This window comes from Amphibalanus amphitrite, unplaced genomic scaffold (genome assembly GCF_019059575.1).
Source record: "Amphibalanus amphitrite isolate SeventyFive unplaced genomic scaffold, NRLGWU_Aamphi_draft 001266F_arrow, whole genome shotgun sequence".
In the NCBI taxonomy this organism is placed as follows: Eukaryota; Metazoa; Arthropoda; class Thecostraca; order Balanomorpha; family Balanidae; genus Amphibalanus; species Amphibalanus amphitrite.
In genome coordinates this window covers 72533-96079 of record NW_024882759.1, presented here as the reverse complement: position 1 = coordinate 96079, position 23547 = coordinate 72533, and the positions used below count along the sequence as shown (strand labels likewise).

Here is a 23547-nt window from a genome sequence, read left to right as displayed (position 1 = left end):
ACGAGCGTCATCATCCCAGGATCAAATTCCCCGGCAATTTGGTCGACTTTTCCCGGCCGCAACACCCGGAGTTTGTGCAAGTAGGGACTAGAACGGCACCCGTGACGCAAGAACTGGGGAACTGACGTCATAGGCCCGCCCCGGCAGGCACCGCCGCCTCGCCCCTCCCCTTGGCACAGCCTGCGCCATGAGTGACCTTGACCGTGAAGCAAAGGTGACCGGTAACCCAGCGGCGCCTCCCTCCATCATACGACGTCACCCGGGGTGGACAGCCCCGCACGAGTCAGGCTGAGTCGGGTCATGACCGCTGGCTGGGGGGGGGGGGGGAGGGGCGGCTTGGGGGCCACTGGCTGGGAGGGGGTGACGTGACGCCCATGGCGTGATGCAACCCCCTCGGCCGCCTCCGCTGCCGCCGCCACTCTATCGATCAGCACTGCCCCACCGCGCCCTGAGCCGTGCGCAGTGCCGAGGGCGATGACCTTTCGACTGAGTCGGAGCGAAATGGGAGCAGAGCGCATGTGCCCGGCTGGTGATTTAGCAACCACATGGCGGTCATTTAGCGGCCCCATGACCGGCCATTTAGTAGCGGAACTGATGGAACGCGAGAGTCAGAGCTGAAATACGGCGCACTACTGAGAAAGTACACGACCAGCGAGTGGGCTGATTTAATTTTAGATGGACTCAGCTCAAACTTCCTGACAGCGACTGGTATTGCTGGTCACGCAATAAGAGCTCGCTGTGAACGTTTTCAGCGACCCGGATGCCCCTGACGGTATCCAACTTATCGCCCCAACGGCTCGCCAGCAGCGGCTCGGCCCGCCAACTTTCCCGTCCGACCCTGGTGACTTCCGCGAACGAGCATTCCATGAACGACTGAACGTGGCGCTCCGTCCGCTGCCGCTGCCACCCGCGGCCAGTTTCGGCCGGTATCAGTGCACCGGTTCAGCGGCCGTGACTCTCAGAAGTTGATAATTCAACGAGAGATGTCTACTATCACACACCCACACACACCTATCTTGTCCTTATGTCACTCCCACTACCTTCCGAACTATTCTTCTTCCGTGTTTATTGGTCAAAAAGGACCAATTCGTTCCGTTCCATCCCGTGGTTACATCACTACTACTGACATTATCCACGCATATTTTGCGTAATTAATGCGCACCACCAAACAACTTTTCCCCCACATCTCATGCACAATAAATCTCCCTTATCTACATCTACCCCATCTCTTGCCCTCCCATACATATCTCCCACAATACATCCGCCGCAGCATTTCTCTCGTGCTCACCTCAGCGTCAAACGTGGCGGCCAGCCAGACCAGCAGCACCTCGAACACACTCGACTTGAGCAGGGTGACGCGGTCCTCCTCCGGCAGGCGCAGGAAGCCGGGCAGACGCTTGGCGAACTCCACCACCGCCTTGATGTGCGGGCCGAAGAGTTCTGATTCGCCCAGGTCGGTGCCGAGTGACGAGGATTCGGCTGGGCTCAGCGGGCACGCCTGGAAAGGGGAGAGAGAAATGTCAGTTGGACACGAAATGTTGGGACTTGTAGCTGTGAGGGCATCAGTTTTTGAGATATCAGAAGGGAAAATATGGACGAGAAACGTCAGTTGTGCAACGTCAGTTTGTGGGACGGCAGTCGACCTCGCCATAAGGACACGTCAGCGTTGTGATTGACATGTGCAAGGGACACGACACGTCACTGTGAAAACTAACGGACAGCCAAGGTCAGGAGCCGGCCGCGGGGGCCCCATGGGACGAACAGGTCACGCCATCGACTGTTGAAGTTCCCCGAATGAGGTGGCGTGTTTGTGCAACGATCTGGAGCAGAACGATAGCCGCAGCCGTCAAACGCGGAACAGGATTGACTTCTCAAGACCGAGATAAGGATGAGAGGTTGTCAGACGAAAAGACAGGAGAGACCTCATTTCCAGCATTTTAAAATCGCGCTGTCCGGATGAATCCGGGGCATAGTATAAGCCAGTGCCGTTTATAAATACCCGCAAACGGGCCGCTACCGCACCGGGAATCAAATCCGCCTCTCAGGCAGGTTGTTTGTTCAGTTCGCGACCTCGGGTAGGCCGGCTGACGTCACGGATGACGTCGCCACTGCCGGGAATGCCCCTCCCCTCCCCGAGTTGACGTGAGACTTGGCAGCCCTAAGATGGGAGAACAACGAAATTCGCGGTCCGAACCAGGATGAAGGTACCCGGTACTGTCGCGCAGTTGACGCGTCACGATAAGGTGACAGTCGATAACATTTCGCAATTTCGGAACAAAACACGTAAAGCGTTTTCGTAATCTGAAGTCTGATTGCGACAATGATTTTGCAATATCTTTCTTTAATATATTGTATATGTATTGCTTGACGGTTGGCCAACTTCCTCATAGCAGCAGATGGTTACGACAGCTTCTGTTCCTTGTCGCGACGCGTTGTCTCCTGTCATGGACGCGGAAAGGGCTATCTTATCACCCACCGACCGACCTCGTCTGAAGATAGGACTACAATTCAAGGTTGGCCGTCGGCCAAGGTTACCCCTCCCGGCCGGCGCTCGACCTGTGACCGCGACCACGGCACCGCTGACCGTCACCGTCACCCGCCCAATGTCACCGCCCACGTCATCGAGCGTCAGCGGAGGCCACGTCAGTCCAGAAAGAATGCAGCGCTGCCCCTGAGCTCTGCTTCCCTAACCTCGGGGCATTCCACACCGCCGAGCCTCGTGCCGAGAGCTCCCCGCACCCATTCCATGAACGTGCACATCACCAGGTGGCTCGAGTCGGTCTCCCGGATCCCATGGCTTCCCGGTTTGGCGGCGGCACCCGTCTGCCCTTGACTGGCAGCGGGCAGAGTTCAGCGCCCCTGCGCCGGCCCACGCCGCGCAACCGCCAACGGCTCACGGCCTTCTCAGAACGAAACCGGAGCGTGCCAGAAGCGATGCTACCGGTTCGTTCGCAAATATATCTTGCTGCGGTAGGAAGGATCGATGCATCCGGCCCCCTCCCTCCCCCTCCCCGTGGGGGTCGCCTGTCACCTTGACGCCCTGTCACGGTGGAATGGTCCTCGGCAGGCGCCGAGCAGCTGTGCAGGAGGCGTAATTATTGCCGGTAAGTGCTGCCGAAGCGAGCGTTGCACGGAGAAGTAATTACATTGCCAACAGCTCGTCGGTACGGGATGACGCGGTGCAAACAACGGTGTTGGAGGCGGCAGGCAGAGGTCACCTTATCTGGAGAACTGGGACGCAGCTGTCTCCGGCCGGCGGCCCGCGAAGGATTCTCCGCGGCGGGCCTTGGCTCACATGTGTCACAAATGTCACGCCGAGCACGCGCCACGTGCTCCGTGGCCGGTCGTGACGACCTACTGCCACCGCCGGAAGCCGGGCCGACGATAAAATCGTCCTGCAACGTTCCACACCACTGCGGCGTACAGTTCGGCGCGGGACAGGCGAGCTCTGTCCCAAAACTGGTGCAGTGGAGCATCCTAATCTGCAGACCGGCCGGGCGCGGCCGGTCTTCCACACAGGTGAGACCTTCGAAATGTGGCTCACCGGGCCACCTGAGCGCCGACCGTCCGGCCGACCGGCCGTGTCCAGCCCGTCAGACGAGGTCGCGACCCACTGCCGGCCGGCCGGGCCGAGACAATAGCGCACGGGCCCGGCTCGGCCGCTCGCCGCCCGGAGATAGCCGCAACATGCCCCGGGTCGGCAGCGAGCCGCACCTCGGGCGTCTCGGCCGACGGCGCTGCTGCTGAGGCCACCCCGACGGCGCCGACGAAGGTCATTGGGCCCCGAGGCACTCCAAGGTGAGCGGTGACGTCAGCGGCTGAGCAGCGCAGGAGGCGGCAGCGCGAGCCACGTGCCCGAGGGGGGAGAGGGGCGGAAGTGGAGAGAGAGAGTGCGTGCGTCACTCGACTCGCCCGGACCGGCCGGTCGATTGAGGTGGATAGAGAGAGCGCAGAGAGGACAGAGAGGTCGGAGGTTAGCACAGGGTTGTTGTTGTTCGCTCGCAAAGAGGCGCTGGGATGGCTTCTGAGACAACGGATAGACTTGATTGCGACAGTCGGGATTTTACGCTGAGAAAGAGGGAGATCTAGGGTTCCGGTGAGGCAGGTGTGTCATAAAAAGGTTTACCGACTTCAAATGGACAAAATGACATAATAATTCAACATTAATGACAAAATATATGAAGCCCGTCAATCCATATAAGGTAGGCGGTAGCTTGAAGACCTTGACTACGGACAAAAGTGCAATCGTCAACCGATAAAGCCTTGCGCTGTAGTATTCCCAGGAGTACTGCTCGAGTAGATGGCATGCCAACGAGTTACATAACTGCCGAAGGGTGCGTTCCGTGTCGCGCTGATGGACTGCAGGCTGCACCGATGGCACCGATGGCGGTCATAGCGACAGCGACCGTGTCAGGAAATTGCACAGTTTGCAGTCGGCGGCAGCGGCCCGGCCTGGCCTTGGTCCGGCGGCCCACTGACCGACATGCACGGCCCGGCCGGTGCACTGTGCACACTTCCCGTCCGCTCACACAGGGACAGCGGCCCACTCCGAGGACAGATCTGGTCCGCGGCGCCCGCTGTCGTGAGAAGATGCCTCACCGCGCCAGGGCAGGGCGATGGCAATGAAACACTTTCCGGCTTTAGGCGCGGTGTGTCGTGCGCCCTTGACAGGATATTAAACCGGCGCGTGTGAGATGTGGCGGCTTTAACGTCGGAACACAAGAGAAATGAACGCTGATAAGGATGTGATTATGGGCTCAGTATGCTAAATGAAACATTTCAACTTGTTGTCTAGATATCGTCACATTCACAAAAGAGCCAACAAAGCGTGAAGGCCATGAGGCTCAGTATTTCAGCGAATCCGGCGCTGCCGCGCGCCTCCCTGTGGTAGTCCCGTTACACTCACGTTGGCGGCGGTGTCGGCGGCTCCCTGCTGGGCCGTAAGCCGTGCCCTCTCCAGTAGCGCGGCCACCCGTCCCCCGGTGAACTGGCAGGTGAGCAGGTGGGCGCGCACCACGGCCTCGGCCAGCGCCGGGCCGTCCTCCAGCTCAGCCAGAGCCGTCTGCTGGCGCTGCTGCTGCTGCCGGCTCACCGACTGCATCGCAGCCAACATCTTGGCCTTCTCCCGCTTGGGCACGCGGCCGAAACGCACGGCTGAAACGGAGGAGAAAAAGCGGGTTAGACGCGGCCGAAACACACGGCTAAAGAGTGCAGGGGTGGAGGAGGATGAAAGAGCTCATGAGGTGATGGCTGGGTAGATAGGAAAATTGAGAGGAAAAGGGCTGACCACGGATGCGATGAAAATGCGATCAGATAAGACAGAGTGGAAGCATGGCGTGCTAATAAGAGACACGACAAGGGTAGCGACAAATTAATTTCATTGATTCAATATAAAAGAAGATCACAAATCTGACGAACAGACTAAGATACCGAACCGGACCGACCTCTCGCAAAAGCCGTCCCACAACCTAATTCATCCGATTGCCCAACGCTGCCGAGACCCGGACCGGCCGTGCGTAACCCAGATAGCGGCACACGGCTGACCCCATACGTGCCAGTTAACTGGCTCACTGTGCCACTCACACCGTATTGGAGCGAGAAAAACCCGTCTCCGTACCGGTCTCATCGGCACGGCGCCGGACTAACGGAGCCGGCCGGCCGCCCGGCACTCCCGAGCGAGCTGAATCTCGCCGACGGCAGAGACCTTTACCGGAGGTCATTAGCATAGCGGCCGATGCGGAACCGGCAGCGGCAGCGCATTGGCTGGGGGTCGGGCGGGTGCGGGTAAACGGAAACAGCTCACGCACAGGAAGGCTGGGCGACGAGGAAGTCGGAAGCGGAAGGTGACATGGCGCCGGGGTGTGACTCGACAATAGAGTACGATTGTCATTCGACGCGTACCGAAGGAAGAAGTAGCTATCAGTAAAGTGATGTTAAGTAGACAGAGAATTTGTAGGCAGTGTTCACTTCAGATCAACTAACCAGGCACTACGACCTCAGACTGCCCAGTCACGGATGGAAGCCCATCTGGACAATTACAGAGCAATGAGTCGGCAATTCTGCAGGCGATATCAATCAGAAACGTCGCACGAAACCACAACCTCAGCGTGACTAGGGCAAGAGGGCTCCTGCAGGGGCAGAGAGCCAGGCCAAGAAAAGCAATGACCCGTCCCGAGCCGGAGCAACGGCCTGCAGTCGCGACCGCCGCCCGCGGGCCTCAAACTTACGCGAACTCGGTCTTGGTTTTGCTTCCGCTTCTCCCTGCAGAATCCCTTTGAGAATCGGGGACCGGCTGACCACGTCCATCCCGACCATCTCGCCACTCTCTCTCGCTGCACTCTGTGACACCGCTCGCGTCCTCACACGACCACCCGACACTGCAGGACCGGCCTCTCGGACGGCGCGGCGGAGCGGCTGCGGCGGCGCGGCGCGGGGGGCGACTGCAGTACGGCGGGGGCGCACGCCGTGGCTGCCGGCCGCCGGCGGCGGCTGCGCGCTGAGCCCGACCTTGAAACCGAGCCGGCGCGTCAATAGGGGGGCGGAGGCGAGGCGGGGGCGCCGCTGACCCATTTATCGGGGGGCGACGACCGTCAGGTGGGTCATCGCTGCGAGGACGAGGAGGTTGTTTGCGACGGTAGCGCGCGAGCACCGCGGAGGCGGCACAGCGCTGCCAGAAACTTCGAGCGCGGAATCAAATAATCCCGGCGAACGTCGGGGGGAAATCGCTGCGTTTTTGGCCGTTTGAGCCACTTATGCCTTCAGTGGTGCGTTTAAACCAATCAATTATGTCGATACCCGGAGGACAGGGCAGCTGATCCGATTCTCTGCAGCTCGCAGTGACCCCAATGAGGATCGGAACCCGAGGGTGACTCAGGGGAGTCGGGTCGGATGACTCAGCTCCCGAGTCATCGGCCGGTCCCCAGCACTGCTCCCATTCCCGAGCTGAGGCCACAAGAGGGCCTCGGACAGTCCTTTCCGGCCACCCACCAAACCCTCGCACCAGAAACCCATCAGTTGGCGTCATACCATACCTCAGACGCCACACCCCGAACGAACATACCTCTCGTCCGTGACTGCCAGCACTTGCAATCTCCGAACAACGACGAGCGATGGCAAAAACGAGGGCACCGTTCAGCTGCTCAGACAACGAGAGGGCAATGGTACCTACTCCAGGAAGGAGCGCTCAGCGTACGGGCCATTACCGAGCCAGTGACCCCGGCCCGCCGCGCGGTGCTGGCGTCTGGTCGCGCGCCGCTGCCTGCCGCCGGTGCGCCACAATTATGTCCCGTTCCTGGCGCAGGCGAGACGGTAATAGCGCAGCGGAAGTTCTGCGTGAACTTCCTGCGTGACCGGCCGAGCGGCTGCGGTGGCGCAGAGGGTGACTGACCCCATGGCTGGCTCCCCAGAGGAGGGAGGAGCACCACAGCTGATCTGCAGTGGCCAGGGCAGACGGCGCCGCCGGGTTCAGGGCAGCGGAGGGCTGTGGCCGCTGCGGCGGCGGCTGGTGAGGGTACTGAACCCGCACAGAGCGGGGTCACTGCTCCGAGCAGAGCCGTCTAGCGCACACAGGTGATAGCGAAATGAGGACGGCATGGGAGGACAGGTGATAGCGAAATGAGGACGGCATGGGAGGACAGGTGATAGCAAAATGAGGACGGACGGGATGAGAGGAGATGATCGCGAAATGAGGACGGGATGAGGACAGGTAATGACAAAATGAGGAAGAATGAGAGGACATGTGATTGTGTAATGCGGACGGGATGTCGCACAGGTGAATGAACCATAATTCAGAACTCTGAAGCCAACAGAAGATCAATGGGTAAAAAAGAGCAAGGACGCAGGACATTGATAATTATAGAGAAGACCACGAAGGGCGAAGGACAAGCGAGGGAATGGGGATGACAAAGAAGCGGACGTGAAGACCAGGAAGGACGACGATTAAAGACGACAAAGAGCATGCGAGAATGAAGAAGACAGCAAAGAAGGTGATGAGATGCAACAGAGGTCAGGAGTGAAGAGGATGAACGAAAAAAAATAACACAACTAAGGAGCTTGGACGACTTCGAGAGCACACAGTAAGGAGAAAAGGAAGTGGGATTTAGAAGAGGACGAATGGGAGAGAGGATCAGGGAGAGCAGTCAGGGCAGCATGACGTCATCAGGTGAGGACGGCGGCCGCTCTGGGGACGGTGACCGATGAGGACATCGACACTAGACAGGGGCAACAGATGTTGGGCGGCGACTGCCGGCGTCGGCGAGGCGAAAACTGATAAATCGCCGGAGATCGAGGGGTGGGGCGAGGTAGAAAGATCCGCGTACTGTTGTTTTATGAGGAGCAGAAAAGCCAACACGGACATAATATTGTCTACCAATCTCAAATACAATTTTCAATTAACATCACGAAATTCGGAAAAGCAAGAGAAGTGTGAAATCACGAAATCTATAGGAAGCAATGAATGGGGAGAACTCACTTTTGGCGTTGTAACCCATGTCGAATGCCTCCAGCTCACACAATATTCACCCTCACAACAACTGATGACCAGACCAAAACAGACCAGACCAGACGGTCGGACGGGCGGCGGCTCGACCGTAGCTCGCGCGCGGACCAGCCCTTCTGGCCGGCGCGCCGCCGCCGCCTCAGATTAGCGCCGCCAACTGGGGCAGTGGCGGCGGCGGCGGCGGCAGCCGGGTGACCCGTCATGGCGAGGTCGCTGACCGGCGGGGCGGCGGCGGCGGCGGCGGCGGCGGGGGCGGGGGAGGGGAGGCCGAGGGGCGGACCTATCGCCACGTCCGGAGTGTGTCATACTCGGCGGGCCGCCCCGGACGTTCCCCTGGCGCCGTCAGAGGTCGGTGATCGCGGTCATGAGCGGCCACTCATGGGTCATCAACAGGTCATCGACGGGTCAGCACCGGTCACCCGTCGCAAGGAGATGAGGGTGAACGCTCGGAGATTCGAGGGCGGGGCGCCATTCCGCGGAATGTGGGACAGAGCTCCTTTGTGATGAAATGAACGCTCTCGAAATACATTTTGCAACGGGAAGCTGTTATCTCAACATGAGCTGGGAAATGGGTCACCCATCGAGTGCCAACTGCACCAAACACTTGTACCATTTTAGATAAAGGGAGGTTTATCCCGCGCCCCGTTGGGCTCTGCCGAGCAACGCGCCCGGTTGGGGGGGGGGCCATTTTGGCCCCCCCCCTAAGATCTCGAGAACCACGCAACATAGCGACAAGCGGTAAACGGCGTTGGATAGCCCCAACGGGGAACTACCTTGTGACCCAATTTTATTGACCTAGGTCAAACCGATGACGTCACAGGTCAGGTCAAAGGTCCAATTTTCACCGTTTACAGGCACTTCAAGAAATGCGTTGTAAAATCGAGTAAAATGCATTTCATTGAAAATCATCGATGGGGAAATGTTCTTCAAACACATATTTTGCTATTTGAGGTCACTGATACCAGGTCAGGTCACAGAGGTCAGGTCACGGGGGGGTCACAATATTAAAGTGTCGTGTGATACATGTTTTATGGTCCATTTTACATGACAAATGCGATTATATGGGTCAGGCAGCCTTTGGGGCCAGCTTAAATCACGTTTTGGTCAAGGTCAGGTCAAGGTCAGGTCAAGGTCAGGTCAAATTAGGTCAAATTTCAAAGTTAATATTTTTGCATAAAATGGGTATCGAATCGATGCAGCTCGTCACGGGGAGTTCAATGGTGGTCTTTGTTTTGCCGTACGTGGTCTAGAATTGCTAAAAATTGAGTTCAAAAATTTGACGTCATCATTTTTGAACAGTTTTTTCGCTATAACTTGGCCAAAAAACGAGATATCGACCTGAAATTTGGTATGTATATAGAAGAGCGCTGGGACTATCACATATATTCCGGTTTTTTTCGAAATTCGGAAAAATTTTGGATTTTTTCAAAGTTTTTCAAAAAAAATCAATTTTTTGATTTTTTTTTTGGTCAAAACCAAAAATTTTGAAAATCCGAGATAGCAGTTTTGTAGCGCCGCTTTTTGTCTACTAGACCATATAAAGAACTTTGAAATTGCTTGATAACTGTAGATTTGGTGAGCGTTTCAAGATTGCATGTTTTTTGCTCATTTTTGCTCGAACATGACCTTAGTTTGACCTCAATAACTCCTGACCTAAGGTGACCTAAGACTTGAAATTTGGTGTGAAGGTGTCAAATTGATGCCCGGGAAGGTACTGAAAATTTGGCGGCGCTGCGCGCCGCCGTTTTCTTGCTATTCAGGAAAAACCACAGGGGGGGGGGGCCAAAATGGCCCCCCCCCCAACGGGGCGAGGGTTATTTGAAGGCCTGCAAACATGCTGCTGTTCCTATACGACCTCATTTACTCCAGGTCCCCGCAATGCAACAGTCGCCAGAACGTTCAGGCTCAACAAGGATCCGATAGATGATCTCTTGGGTCTATTGCGATTCACAGAACATCATCGTTCTCGGCAAATTTCCTCCGTCCCGAACTCCACACTCAGCCCGCCTGCAGCCACAGCCGCGCAGTTTCAGAGGTGGGGTGCATGACCTCCCCGGCGGCACGCGCGCTGCGTACCGACCGACGCATCTGGAGCACCGTCATGGCACGTCCCGTTACCAGAGGAGCACTTGTCGCGTGTGGCGGGCGGCGGGCGGTGGGAGGTGGGAGGTGGGGCTATGGGTGGTAGGGCGGTGAGAGGTGGTGGGTGGTGGGTGATGGTACGGTGGGTGTTGAGAGGAGTGAGGAAGGTATCCGGAGAGTACCGCCCGCCGTTCGCAGGGGACGCCGGGCGGCGCCGGGTCATCGACCCCACTGCAGCGGTCGTTGGCCCCTGCAGAGCGGCGCCATGACGTCATCCCAGAGCGGGGCTGGCGCGCGCCCCATGACCCGGACGCCCCCCCCCCCCTCCACTCCCCCCGATCCAGCGGGCCGTCCCGACTGGACAAAGAGGTCCGACCGAGGCGGGCGCGATCCGTGCTCCCAAAATACCGTCATGCACCGCTCGGCCACCACGCCACCGGCACCTTATCGTGCCAGCATTTTTCTGAGGAAGCCTGTATGACAATGGCGCCGGTGTGGAGCATAGCCTTGACTTGTTCACGACAATGATAAGGTGACCAGCGTAGCGGGTTACGATCCCGGAAACTCGGCATTATGAGGATGATATCCACCACAGACAGGTTTGTACCGTAGGTAATACGGTGACAGAGTTGTGACTTACCATCGCGGCTCATTCCAACAGTGAGACACTTCTTGAGGCGGCAGTATTGGCAGCGATTGCGGTTGATCCTCAGCACGGAGCAGTTCTGGCTCTTGGTACACGGCTTGTACTGAATCTTCTGCTGAATCGAACGGCGGAAAAAGCCCTGCAAAAGATCACAAGTCAACGGGTTAGTGCAGAAACTGGGACAGCTATGCAAAAAGCTGACTGGAAATAGCAGCTGATTTTGGGTCAGCTCATTCAGATTGTTCACAGGGATACGCAGCAAACAACAAAATCGCTTGTGATTGGAATTCCAGTGGTGGGACAGTTTTGTCCCTGCCGCCGGCGCGGGCCGCCGCTCGGGTCCATGTTTTCTCAGGCGTCACGGGCGAGCGCGCGCGCCGCCTCCGGTCAGCGTCCGTCGGTCATTCCCAGTCGCCGCCGCCGCCGCCGCCGCCAGGTGCCTGACCGGCGGAGGTCAATGGCAGCACCTCCAGCCGGGCACCAGCGGCGGCGGCGGCGGCGGATCGTGACGCTTGGCCGCCCTTGTGGCAACGGCCGTAGTGGTTGTGTTGTGAGCCATGTGATTTGGATGACAGGCCAAAATCGAGAAATCAAAGTGTAAGCTATAAGAAGTGGTTGGAAACTCTGAAGCGGCATTGGGCCTCGAGCTAGTCGAAAATGCAAGTCGAACTGCGAGCTGGTCTGGATTTTTTTTTTGCATTTAACCCGTTCAAACATCATGAAATTATCCTCGAAATTATCCCCACCGGGCCCACCCGAACTCTGGCAAATACCTGCTTTGGTCGCCTAGCCCCAACCTCCATATCATTCTGCTCGACTTGCCGCCTTCCCCTCCTTCTTTCCTCCGTCTTTTACAGACGATTCCACCACCCCTCCCTCCTCCCATGGCCTTGGTCGGCCGCCGGGTGAACGTCTGTGCCGCCAGTGACCTCGGTCGCCAGGTCGATGCCGCCGTCCATAGCCGGCGGCTATCGGCAGTGCGCGACCCGCCTGACCCCGCGGCGGCTCGAGCGCGCGGCGCGCCGCCCAGCGCCGCCGAAGGCCGCATCGGCGGTCGATGGTTTCAGGGATACTCGCGGCACCGTCGACGACGACTCTCGAGGCCGAGCGGTATGGATCGACTACGAGGCGACGCTCTCCGCCCGAGAGGGGGGGGGGGGGCTGAACCGAGGTCGCCGACGCACGCACGAGAGAGGGAGGGGGAGGGGGAAGTGTAGTTGGTGGGCTGAATTGAGGGCAGCGGGGATTTTCCTTCCCCGCACTTGTTGCACTTCAAGGTTGAAAAGGCAGCTCTGCCACCAACATTGAACGGGAATCTAGTGTTTGGAGATTGTTGAGGATTTAAATTAGTGCCACTGTATCTCCTCTAGAATTTGCAGCTGTTTAGCAGATGCAGCGGTTTAGTCCAACATCCGGGAACTTTGCCGAATTTTCACTTTGTTTGACGCAGCCGCGTCATATATGCATTACTTCGTGTTTCAACGTTGATTCATATGATTTTGTCATTACTTGCCTTGGTCTCGTGGCTGGATGGTTGTTTGTGGTTGATGTGGCAAAATAAAGTGTGCCAAAGACCGATGAGAAGATTTGTGCGTTATGGCCAAGAGTTGTTACGGCCTCGCAGCGATGAGGAATGAGATTTGAGAGATTTGTCAGAACAATACTGAACAATTTGGTGCCGAAACTCGAGGGATGGCGGGCCTGGATGAACTGGTGCGCGCCAGAATTGCCGCCCGAGGTTGGCTCAAGCGGGCAATTATAAAACTTGAGCAGGTCATCGAAGGTGAAGGTGATCTAGTGGAGCTAGACTGTGCATATGCTGACTTTGAAGCACGTCTGTTGAAGGTTGACTCGCTGCAGGAAAACATTGAGATGTTAATCGACAGTGCTGAGCTCGATGAAGACATCAGTAAGGCAGCAGAAGTGAGGGAGCGGGCGCACCAATGTAAGATACTGGCATTGCGTGCTCGTAAAGCTCTCCTTGGTCAGGCTGCGGAAGACCATGGTGACAGTGATTCTTGTGGAATCAAAACAGTGAACCTGCCAAAAATTGAGTTACCCAAGTTTGGGGGAGACGTTTTGGAGTGGTCTACTTTCTGGGACCAATTCCAGGCAGCAGTGGACAGTTCAGATCTCCCAGAGGTGTCAAAGTTTGTGTACTTGCGCTCTGTCCTATACGGAGATGCGAAGAAGGTCATAGAAGGGCTGGCTGTGGTGCATGGGAACTATGAAACAGCCTGCAAGCTACTGAAGGAAAGATTTGCCAAGCCGTCAAAGATCATTTTTGCTCATGTCAATCAGCTCTTGCAGTTGGGTCTGAAAGACGGTGATGATCTAAAGGTGGTCCAAGATGCCCTCCAACTTCACGTGAGGAGCCTGGAGAGACTGGGGATCGGAGGTGAGACATATGGAGTCATTCTTACTCCACTCATCTTGAGCCGTCTGCCAGACTCGTTTCGAATGGAGTGGGCGAGAAACAGTGCGGACAAAGAAAGTGATCTTCAACATCTGCTCTCATGCCTCAAAGCAGAGATTGAGAGGAAGGACAGGTCGACTGTGCTTGGTGCTCAAACTGAACTGTGCGCTCCTGAGCTCCGTCGCCAGGGCGGATCGGGAGGTGGTGGTGATGGCCGCCACTTGCGGTCGTCTCAGTCTCAGAGATCTTCGCAGAGGGCACCTGCTCCCTCTGGCGCAGCCCGAGATGGTCGACCAGGACATGCTCCAGCAAGGTGGGACGCTCCAAGAGGTGCTCCTGTGCCCTCTGGAGCTGCTCTTCAGTCATCATCTCCGGCAGACAGGTGTGGGTTTTGCTCTGGTGCCCATCAGGCAGCCAAGTGCAGCAGTTTTCTGAAGTTAGATGTTAGTGCTCGGCAGCAGCGAGTGCGTGAGTCAGGACTCTGTTTTGTTTGCCTCCGTAGTGGACATAGAGCCAGGTACTGCCTTCAAAAGTGTGCTCACTGTAAGTGCAAGCATCACATTCTGTGCTGCTATAAACATGTGATTGACTCTGCTAACAAAGGTGACTCCAATGGTCATGAGGCTCAGGGTGCAGAGGGAGAACACACTGGGGTTGGGGGGTCAGTTGGTGCTTCTTTGTCATGTGTGCCTCCTAGGCAGTGCAGTGTGCTACCCACTGCTAGAGTTCTTGTGAAGGGTAGCAAAGGAGAGGTAGAAGCTACAGTGGTATTTGATACTGGCAGTGATCGTAGTTATGTCAGCCAAGCTCTGGTAGAGAAGGTAGGCCCAGAGTGGGTGGGCGCTGAACGTACTACTTACTGTGTGTTTGGAGGAAAGTCCTCCACATGTGACCGAAATGTGTACAAGGCTGAGATGACAGGAGCTAACACTGCTAGGCCTGGTTTGTTTTCCCTGCGAGCTATCGAGGTGCCAGTGATTTGTGCCCCCCTACAGCGTCCCCAGGTCTGTTCGGAGGCTCTCCGCTGCTTTGCTGGTGTAGACCTTGCTGATGGGAGGTTCGGCTCCGACCACCGTCTGACCGTGGATCTGCTGGTGGGACTGGACCAGTATTGGCAGCTAGTCAGAGACGGGATGATTCGCACCCCGACTGGACTGGTGGCTCAGGAGACCGTCTTCGGATGGATTGTCTCGGGATCGGTGACCGGTAAGGTGGCTGCTCTGACCACGTCTTGCCAGCTCCTGTTGCTGAACGATTTGCCAGACCAAACATTCCGTGACTTGTGGGATCTGGAAATCATTGGTGTTCAGCATGATGATGATGACAGTCAGAATCCTATTCTCACGGATTTCAATGCATCTGTTTGTAAGAAGGAAGGTCGCTATGAGGTAGCACTTCCATGGAAGAAGGATCTCCCTGAGTTGAGGAACAACTGTGACTCTGCTGAAGCCAGATTGTCTGGGCTGATGCGTAAGTTAGAACGTGACACTCAGCTCAAAGAGAGTTATGACTCTGTTCTCCTGGATTGGGAGAAGTCTGGTGTGATTGAGGAGGTGCCTGTGGCTGAAGGTTCTGATGATGCGTTCTACATGCCCCACAGGCCTGTTGTGCGTCCTGGGAGTGCGTCTACGAAGGTCCGTCCTGTGTTCGACGCCTCGGCGTGTGGCCCCAACGGGGTATCATTGAACGATTGTTTGGAGGCTGGACCGTCCCTGATCCCCAACCTGACTGACGTCTTGCTGCGGTTTCGCCGTCACAGGTATGCGGTGACTGGGGACATCTGTAAGGCCTTCCTTCAGATCTCTGTGCGAGAGGAGGACAGGGACTTCCTCCGATTTTTGTGGGAACTCAACGGCAGGGTGCGTCAGATGCGCTTTTGTAGAGTTCCGTTTGGGGTCACCTCGTCGCCATTTCTTTTGAATGCTACTGTCAGACACCACCTCAGTCAGTATCCGCAGTCCAAGGTCGTGACTGAGCTACAGAGCAACTTGTATGTTGATGATTGGTTGACCGGTGCTGACACGGAGCAGGAGGCCAGCGAGATGTTTCTTGAGGGGAGAGAAATCCTGTCCGAGGCAGGGATGGTGCTGAGCAAGTGCCACTCCAACAGCACGCTGGTGCTGGACCGTGCTAGTTCGCCTCGGGAGGACCGTGAAGAGACTCTGAAGGTTCTGGGTGTTGGTTGGGACCCAGACGATGATGTACTGAGATATGACGGTGTCAGTCTTCCCTCAGACATTGTTCCCACCAAGCGGGTTGTCCTGAGCCTCCTGGCGAGAGTGTTTGACCCAGTGGGCTTTCTCGTACCATTTGTGATGGTGCTCAGGATTCTCTTTCAGCAGCTGTGGCTGCTTGGCTTGGACTGGGATGACCCCATTCCCAGTGAGCTCGCTGGCGTGATCCAGAGGTGGTTGACTGGGGTTCCGCAGCTGCAGCAGTTGACAATCCCTCGCTGCTACACTGTGTCTGGAGTGACTTGGTCCCAGATGACGGGACTGGAGATCCATGTGTTCGGTGACGCGAGCACCAGGGGCTATGGCAGTGTGGTGTATCTGCGATTTGAGCAGCCCAGTGGTGACTTTGCTGTGTCATTCGTTCTGGCACGTGCTCGTGTTGCGCCTGTGAAGCCGGTGACCCTCCCTCGGCTTGAGTTGATGGGCTGCTTGATAGCAGCTCGCCTGGTGGGCCATGTGCGGAGGGCTCTGATGTTGTCTGATGATGTGCCTGTCTTTTGTTGGACGGATTCCACCGTCGCCTTGGCATGGGTTCAGAGCTCGCCCTTGAAGTGGAAGCCGTTCGTCAGAAATAGGGTTGCTGAAATCCAGAGCCTGACGAACCCGTCCGACTGGCACCACACCAGAGGCGTGGACAACCCCTCGGATGCAGCGTCCAGGGGTCTGTTCGCGGAGGATCTGCTCGCCTCGGAGTTGTGGACTCGAGGACCTGTGTGGTTGCGGTCGCCGCTAGAGCGGCCGGCGGATTGCGGACTGTTTGTCACCAGCGAGGAGCTGGCCGAGGATGAGTCTCCAGTGGAGGAGACAGGAGTGCTGATCGCTCCGAGCCAGCCCGTGACACCACTAGTTGACGCCGAACGCTGCAGTTCTTTCGGTAAGGTGGTGCGCGTGATGGCGTGGGTTCGCCGGTTCATCCGGAACTGTCGTTCACGGGTCCGCGAGCTGCAGACTGAGTTGTCCGGTGATGAACTGATTGACGCCCGGACTGACCTGTTGAAGGACGTGCAGCGGGTCGCGTTCCAGGATGAGTTGAGGGCGCTGAGAGGAAACAGGCCGGTGCCCAAGTCCTCGCCTATCCATCAGCTGACGCCCGTTTTGGGTGATGACGGGCTCCTTCGGATGAGAGGTCGGCTGCAGATGTCAGAGTTATCGTATGAGGCTAAGCATCCTGTTTTGCTTCCGAAGGGCCGTGTGGCAGAGTTGTTGGTGAGGGAGCAGCACCGGCTGATGAGCCATGCTGGTGTCTCGACGCTCATCAGTGCCATCAGGTCGTCGTTTTGGATAGTGGGCTTGCGCTGTTTAGCAAAGAGAGTGAAGCGCAGCTGTGTGAGTTGTAGGCGCCAGGACGCTCCCAGCTGTAACGAGTCGGCGGCTCCGCTACCTGAGAGCAGGGTCACTCGAGCGCCGCCCTTTTCTGTGACGGGAGTGGACCACGCCGGACCAGTCTTTTGTGTAGACTTTCCGGGCAAGAAGTTTTACATTACTTTGTTCACGTGCGCGGTCACCCGCGCCATTCACGTGGAGTTGGTTGATTCTTTGTCGCAGGAGCAGTTTATGTTGGCGTTTAGGAGGTTTGCGGCTAGGAGAGGAATGCCGTCCGTCATATATTCCGACAACGCCAAGACGTTTCTGAGCGTAAGTGAGCTGCTTCAGAACTGCTACGGGCATCTGGCTCCGCGCTGGAAGCGGATTGTGCCTCGTTCCCCATGGTGGGGAGGCTGGTGGGAACGGTTGATCAGATCCGTGAAGTCCGGCCTTCGGAAGTCGCTGGGTGCGCGCGCTCTCACGCGGACCGAGCTGGAAACGGTTCTTTTTGATGTTGAGGCGTGCGTCAACTCCCGCCCACTTACCTTTGTGGGCGACGGAGTAGATTATGAAAACCCGCTAACGCCGAGTCACTTCTTGATCGGCAGAGGTGCGGGAGTCCAGGCGCGAGTCTTGGAAGATCCGGATGCTGTGACTGCAAAGCTGTTGCCCGAGAGGGCCAGGCTGTGTGAGAGACGGATGAACCGTTTCTGGTCCGTTTGGACAACTGAGTATCTTCGGAGCCTTCCGCCGTCGGTGAGGAAGTTCTCCCCGCGCGGCAGGCTCCAGATCGGTTCTGTGGTTCTCGTGCGTGAGGACAACACCCCGAGAATGAAGTGGGTGACTGGTGTTGTCACCAAGTTGTATCCAGGTCGAGACGGGTCGGTCAGATCGGCAGAGATCCGCACCAGCAGGGGCCTCCGGACTCGTGCGATCCAGCGTCTCCACGACCTGGAGCTGGGACCCGACCCTTCTAGTGTTTAAGTACCTACGGTCTGTGCAGTGTTAGCTCTACTCACCTCACTGCCTCTCTAGGTTAAGGTAACCGCCGTTGCAGAAGAACATGTGTGTTAATTGCTAACCTGTGATTGAGTTGTGTTTGAAGTATGTCTACGTTCAAAGGTGGGGAGGATGTTGAGGATTTAAATTAGTGCCACTGTATCTCCTCTAGAATTTGCAGCTGTTTAGCAGATGCAGCGGTTTAGTCCAACATCCGGGAACTTTGCCGAATTTTCACTTTGTTTGACGCAGCCGCGTCATATATGCATTACTTCGTGTTTCAACGTTGATTCATATGATTTTGTCATTACTTGCCTTGGTCTCGTGGCTGGATGGTTGTTTGTGGTTGATGTGGCAAAATAAAGTGTGCCAAAGACCGATGAGAAGATTTGTGCGTTATGGCCAAGAGTTGTTACGGCCTCGCAGCGATGAGGAATGAGATTTGAGAGATTTGTCAGAACAATACTGAACAGAGATTACTGCTAGCAACTGTTTCGTCTTACTAACTCGAAAGCGGTTTCACTCTTTCACATGTGCCTCTCGGTCTCAGTTCACACAAAGGCATGCTGAGTCCCCACGCTTCCACGATGTCTTTTGTCTCGCTCACCTTGCATCCTTCGCACGAGTGGACTCCATAGTGGAATCCGGACGCCTTGTCCCCGCACACCTGGCACAGTACGGCCGTGCCGTCAAAATCTGAAACACATCGGGACACGATTACGGTTAGTTCGTGTCACAGGAGCCGTGACGCTACTGTTGTGGAAGCTACCGCGTGTGTGCGAGATACGCGGTATGACTATGAACACAAACAGTTCTGGTTCCGACACGATCAGTCACTAATCGTGACTCAAGAACAACGGTTTCACGGTTACGTCGAATTCAGTAACAGCTGACTGATAGCAGAACGGCAGCACACGTAGAAAGACGCTATTTCAAATCACAAATCACAACATGAGGAGGTTCACATTCACGGACAAAGCACAGCACAGGCCGTATGTCTCAGATTGAAAGGAGTGGCCATTCACTTAGGAATATTGGTCTCTCATATTGGGGCCCCGCTGGAATTATCATTGACGTCACACCAGCTCGACTGAGTCAGGCCAGACCTCATGAATATACGTACACTGGTCCGGCCCTCAGCTGAGCGTCAGCGAAAGGACTCCCGGCGTTGGACGACAAATACTCAGACCGGTCCCGGCGGCCACTACTGTGCTACGCCGGTTGTTTTTACACGGATTACAGCTGTACTGCTCGGCTGGAGTGGATTACCCGGCCATAGAACGACACTACAGAGGATAGGAGTGACGTGATTCGATTATTTTGATGTGGTGGTGACTATTGGTCAGCTGAGATGCAATGGTCTTGTGGTAAGGTTAAATGCTAGTAACATGCTTCGAAAATATGACAAAACTGTCCGTGCTTTTGTATAATATGACAGGCCATTGCAGGGACTTCATATTATGACTGAATCGCTCGCTGACATCGATTGCTGATAAACAATGCTACTTCATTTCTTGCTCATATCAATCACTTTTGAAAAGTGTATAGGTACTAATCCATCATTCAGCAGCTTATCACCGTGTCTCCCGCCGCGCTGATGACAGCTGTCAGCTGACAGTCCTGTCAGACCGGCCGACGGCCGTCCAGTTCAGACCGACCACTGACAGCTGGCGCAGACTATTTCCGCAGTGCCGGGTCGCTAACCTCGCGCTTCGTCTGCTCCATGTGTTTTTCCGAGCCACGCGACGGGCCGCCGGCCGGTGCGGAGAGCACGAGACTCGCCGCCCGGGCGGGGCGGGGGCGCGGGCGGCGCTGGCTAGACGGACAAGATACACGAAGATGTCGACATGGGGCGGAGTGGCGCAAGGCGGCCCGGAAGAGCCCAGATGACGTAACTGGATTCATCTGGAGACGGGACCGGGCGGTGCCCTCAGCGGCCGGGCGGCGGACTGCGGGTGTACTACGGGGAGCGCGGACAGGGCCAGGGGGCGGGCGGACAGGGGAGAGTGGTCAACAGCAGGGATGATACGCCGGCTAATCCGCTCAATGTTTGCCTGATGTAATGTAGCTGGTGTAATAATGCTTCGCCAAGACCGAAGGATTTGTCCATTTAAACCCCGGCGGAGCCTTTTAAATGTTTAACAGTTAACTTCAAGCCGTAAAAGATTTCCAGACATCCTTGCCATTTTGTAAACCACAACGAAAGTCGAAATGAAGAGATTAACTAAAAAAATAACCGATCAGCCGCAGCATTTCAAGGTCCGCTCCACAATTCCAGTAACTCCACGCGCTGCAGTCGTCGGCAGGACCTACCGAGCGGCAACGGTGCCACGAACGGGTCTTCGGTAGAGCTGCTGCTCACACTGGCGCCCTCCATGGCGGCTCCCCTCGGCTCACGCACTCTCACACACGCACACAGCACACCGGCCGACGCGCGATATCCGCCGAAAGCGGCGCGTGTCGCGACGGGCGCGGCCGGACTGCCGGGCAGAGCTCGGCTCGGCGCCGGACGGCGGTCGGCGGGCGGGGTGCAGCGACCGGCAGACGGGAACCGCGCCGCGCGAGCGAGGGAGCCAGCCGGACAGCCGCTCTCATTGGCCGCTCGGCGGGTCCGTTGAACCTGGGACCTTGATCTTGTGGCGGACAGACGGTGCGGGGCGGTCGCCCGACGGCGGGGGAGGCGTCCGTCGTACAGGTGTACGGACGGGACGGCCGCCGGGGGCGGAGAGGGAGGGCAGGTCCGCAGAGGACAGTGTCCTCGCCGCCCGCCCGAGAGACTCAAGGACGCGGGCATTTAAATGAAGGGACGGCGCATTGTGGAGGGACGGGGATGGGAGACATTGGACAGAGCCATTGGACTCTTCCGAGGGTTTTAAGATTAAGTTGTTCACAGACCCAATCACCAACAATGTATGGCGACTATGAATACCTCTTCGATCACGCTCTGGGGATAACTGTTATGTTTGGGTGCGGCAACTTCCAGCTTTATGGCTTGCTGAGTGCTGAGCGAATGTGCAGCGCAGCGTGCCACAGGCTCTCTCGGCTGCAGTGAGCTCGTATTATCCTGTATAACCCACTGGACCGCTATCATAACTGACTTCGGGGATTTGTTACATAACGTGCGCTCACACCCACCTCTGGAATATCTAACTTCAGCAGTGCAGTAGCTCGAAATGACTCCTTTCATCTATCAGAGCTCCATTTCACCGCCACCAGTGCCACCGCGAGTGTCAAGGCTCCGCCGAAAGTTACCCCGCCCGGCCGGGTGCCGCGACGTCCGCCGCGCCGCTGAGGTTATCCCTCCCGGAAGGAAGCGCCGACGCGCGCGCGCCGCCCGCCTCCAGTTCAGTCCAGATTGGGCTCGGTCGCAGCTCGCCGTGAGAAGCGGCGCTCGTGCACGCGCTGTGGTCATGACCGGGCACCGTTAGGCGCCACCGGCCGGCGCCGCAGCGCAACGCGTGAAGGGCACTCCAAGAGCGGTAGAAACCAAAAGTTGAACAACCGGTCGCGGCGCTTCCTCGTGCAGCTGGGCTCACCGCGTTCGGCGCATGCGTATACGCCGGCGACCGGCCGTCGACCGCTGCCCAAAATACCCGCCAGGTGGCTCTGAGGTACGCGCGGCGCCGACGTCTGGTCAGTGAGCCGTGAAGGCGGCGGGGACGTCCGTGCCACGGAGCCCGATGGGCAGCGACAGGCTAATTGAGCGAACAGCAGCGCGGCAGCACGGAGCGTCTTGAGAACGCTGCTGCACCCGAGGGGTCAGTGACAGATAATATATACACGGAGGTTTAATGGGTCCACATGGTGCACGAGCTCCCTCGGTACAAAGTAATTCTGCCTCGGTACGCTGCCTGTGCGCCAGAAATCCAGGTCTTTGTGCCCGAGCCGGTATCAGGTATCAATAACAGGCCGCCATTCGTCCTGTTGTTCTGATCAACAAACGAAAAGAATCAACCAATTCATCAATCATTGTTTGCGTATGAAACGAGGACGTACCCATTACCATAAAATGAACTATCAGTAATGCACTCAGCCGCGACCACCAATTGGCTCACAGGTCCTTCATTGATCCATTACCCCAGCGGGATGGAGCGCGCACGATACTGAAAACTCAACCTTTCATCCTGCTCGAGCCTCCAGTTCGTCGAACCACCAACAGTGGCTGGTAGCTTTCCGCTGGTGAAATACATCAGGCTGCCAACCCACGCGAAATGTCGGCCGGAGCCTGCCTGAACCTGCCCGCCACCTATCGGCAGTTTTCGCAACTGTTGTTTACGACTGGGCAGCCGAGCAAAGGTTTACGAGACTGCCACCAGATGGCAGATTACGACGGGAGATTGGCAAATAGGACGGACAGTGAGTGGCAGACGAACGGAACCGTACCAGCCGAGCTCCCACAGACGCATCAGTAAGATGCAATAGTAACGACAATCTTGCACTAGAAAAATAATACCTACGCGGAGTCCGCTTGGATTTTGAATTGAAAACAATGCAGCAAGCGTCGATGGTCCAATCACGCGGCTTACAATGGGAAAACAAGTTATTCATCTTGTCTACAAATCAAATGATTTCACTTGTTCTGTCACCATAATAGGGCCTCAGAGTGTAAGTGAAACTTCATGGCTGGATAAACCGCCCATGCAATGCAGCGATCATTGCCTCAGCCCGCTCCAAAACCTGCTGCTCTTCACTCATGACAGGTCATGCAGTGCGGCGAGGCGAGCGACTTCGTAACCGCATGAAGCTGTCCAGAGCCCCCCCCCCCCCCGGCGGCGTCATGTCAGGCATGAGGCAGCTATTGAGGTCACCGATGGGTCGGCCAACGGTTCAACGGCCGGCGAACGGCCTCAGAGGTCGCGCAGCGCCACAAACACTTTCACTTTTACATGGACGCACGCGCGGCCTATGTCGCAGACTGACTGGTCCGATCTGGTCTGGTCTGGTTCTGGGCAGGGGCATTTGGGTCAGATTGGGTCAGAGACCTAGGGGGTTGGGTGGCCCACAGGGTCAGTGACTGGAGTGACCCGGTCGATCTAAGGGTCCAGTGGTGCAAATGATCAATCAATTCCCAACTTAAGGCAACATATCAGTTAGGTACTGATCCATGGCGTAACAACAATAGACTTGCAATACCCTGTGAAATTTCATATGCCATTTAAATGAGAACTGCCAACTAGAGTGAGCAAGTGACAGATATCGCCCATAACCCAACCAATCAGGTGACTTCTGAGCTTTCGAAAAGCAAAAGTGGGACCTGAGCCTTTCACTAAATGCCGAAATCCCTCGTCGATGGCACCAAGATGTATGACATCGAAGACAGCCTCGTGCCTAAATAGCATGGTCCGCTTTCTCTAGGCACCGGTGACTT

The 23547-nt window shown here is 56.7% G+C and overlaps 1 protein-coding gene across 4 annotated transcripts in view; it reads right to left on the bottom strand.

The window, feature by feature from the left end:
• Positions 1–23547, bottom strand: part of LOC122371645 (nuclear hormone receptor E75-like) — a 39757-nt gene that overhangs the window by 2185 nt on the left and 14025 nt on the right. For 2 of the 4 annotated variants that reach the window (XM_043348091.1, XM_043348094.1), the window contains exons 2-5: positions 18787–18875; positions 11220–11364; positions 4907–5154; positions 1289–1498 (exon numbers count right to left, since the gene is read on the bottom strand). In XM_043348091.1, the coding sequence (XP_043204026.1) occupies positions 1289–1498; positions 4907–5154; positions 11220–11364; positions 18787–18875 (692 nt within the window). Of the gene's footprint in view, positions 1–1288; positions 1499–4906; positions 5155–6227; positions 6439–11219; positions 11365–18786; positions 18876–20492; positions 20667–23547 lie in introns of those variants that run through there. The other 2 variants (XM_043348092.1, XM_043348095.1) reach the window with 2 other exon arrangements.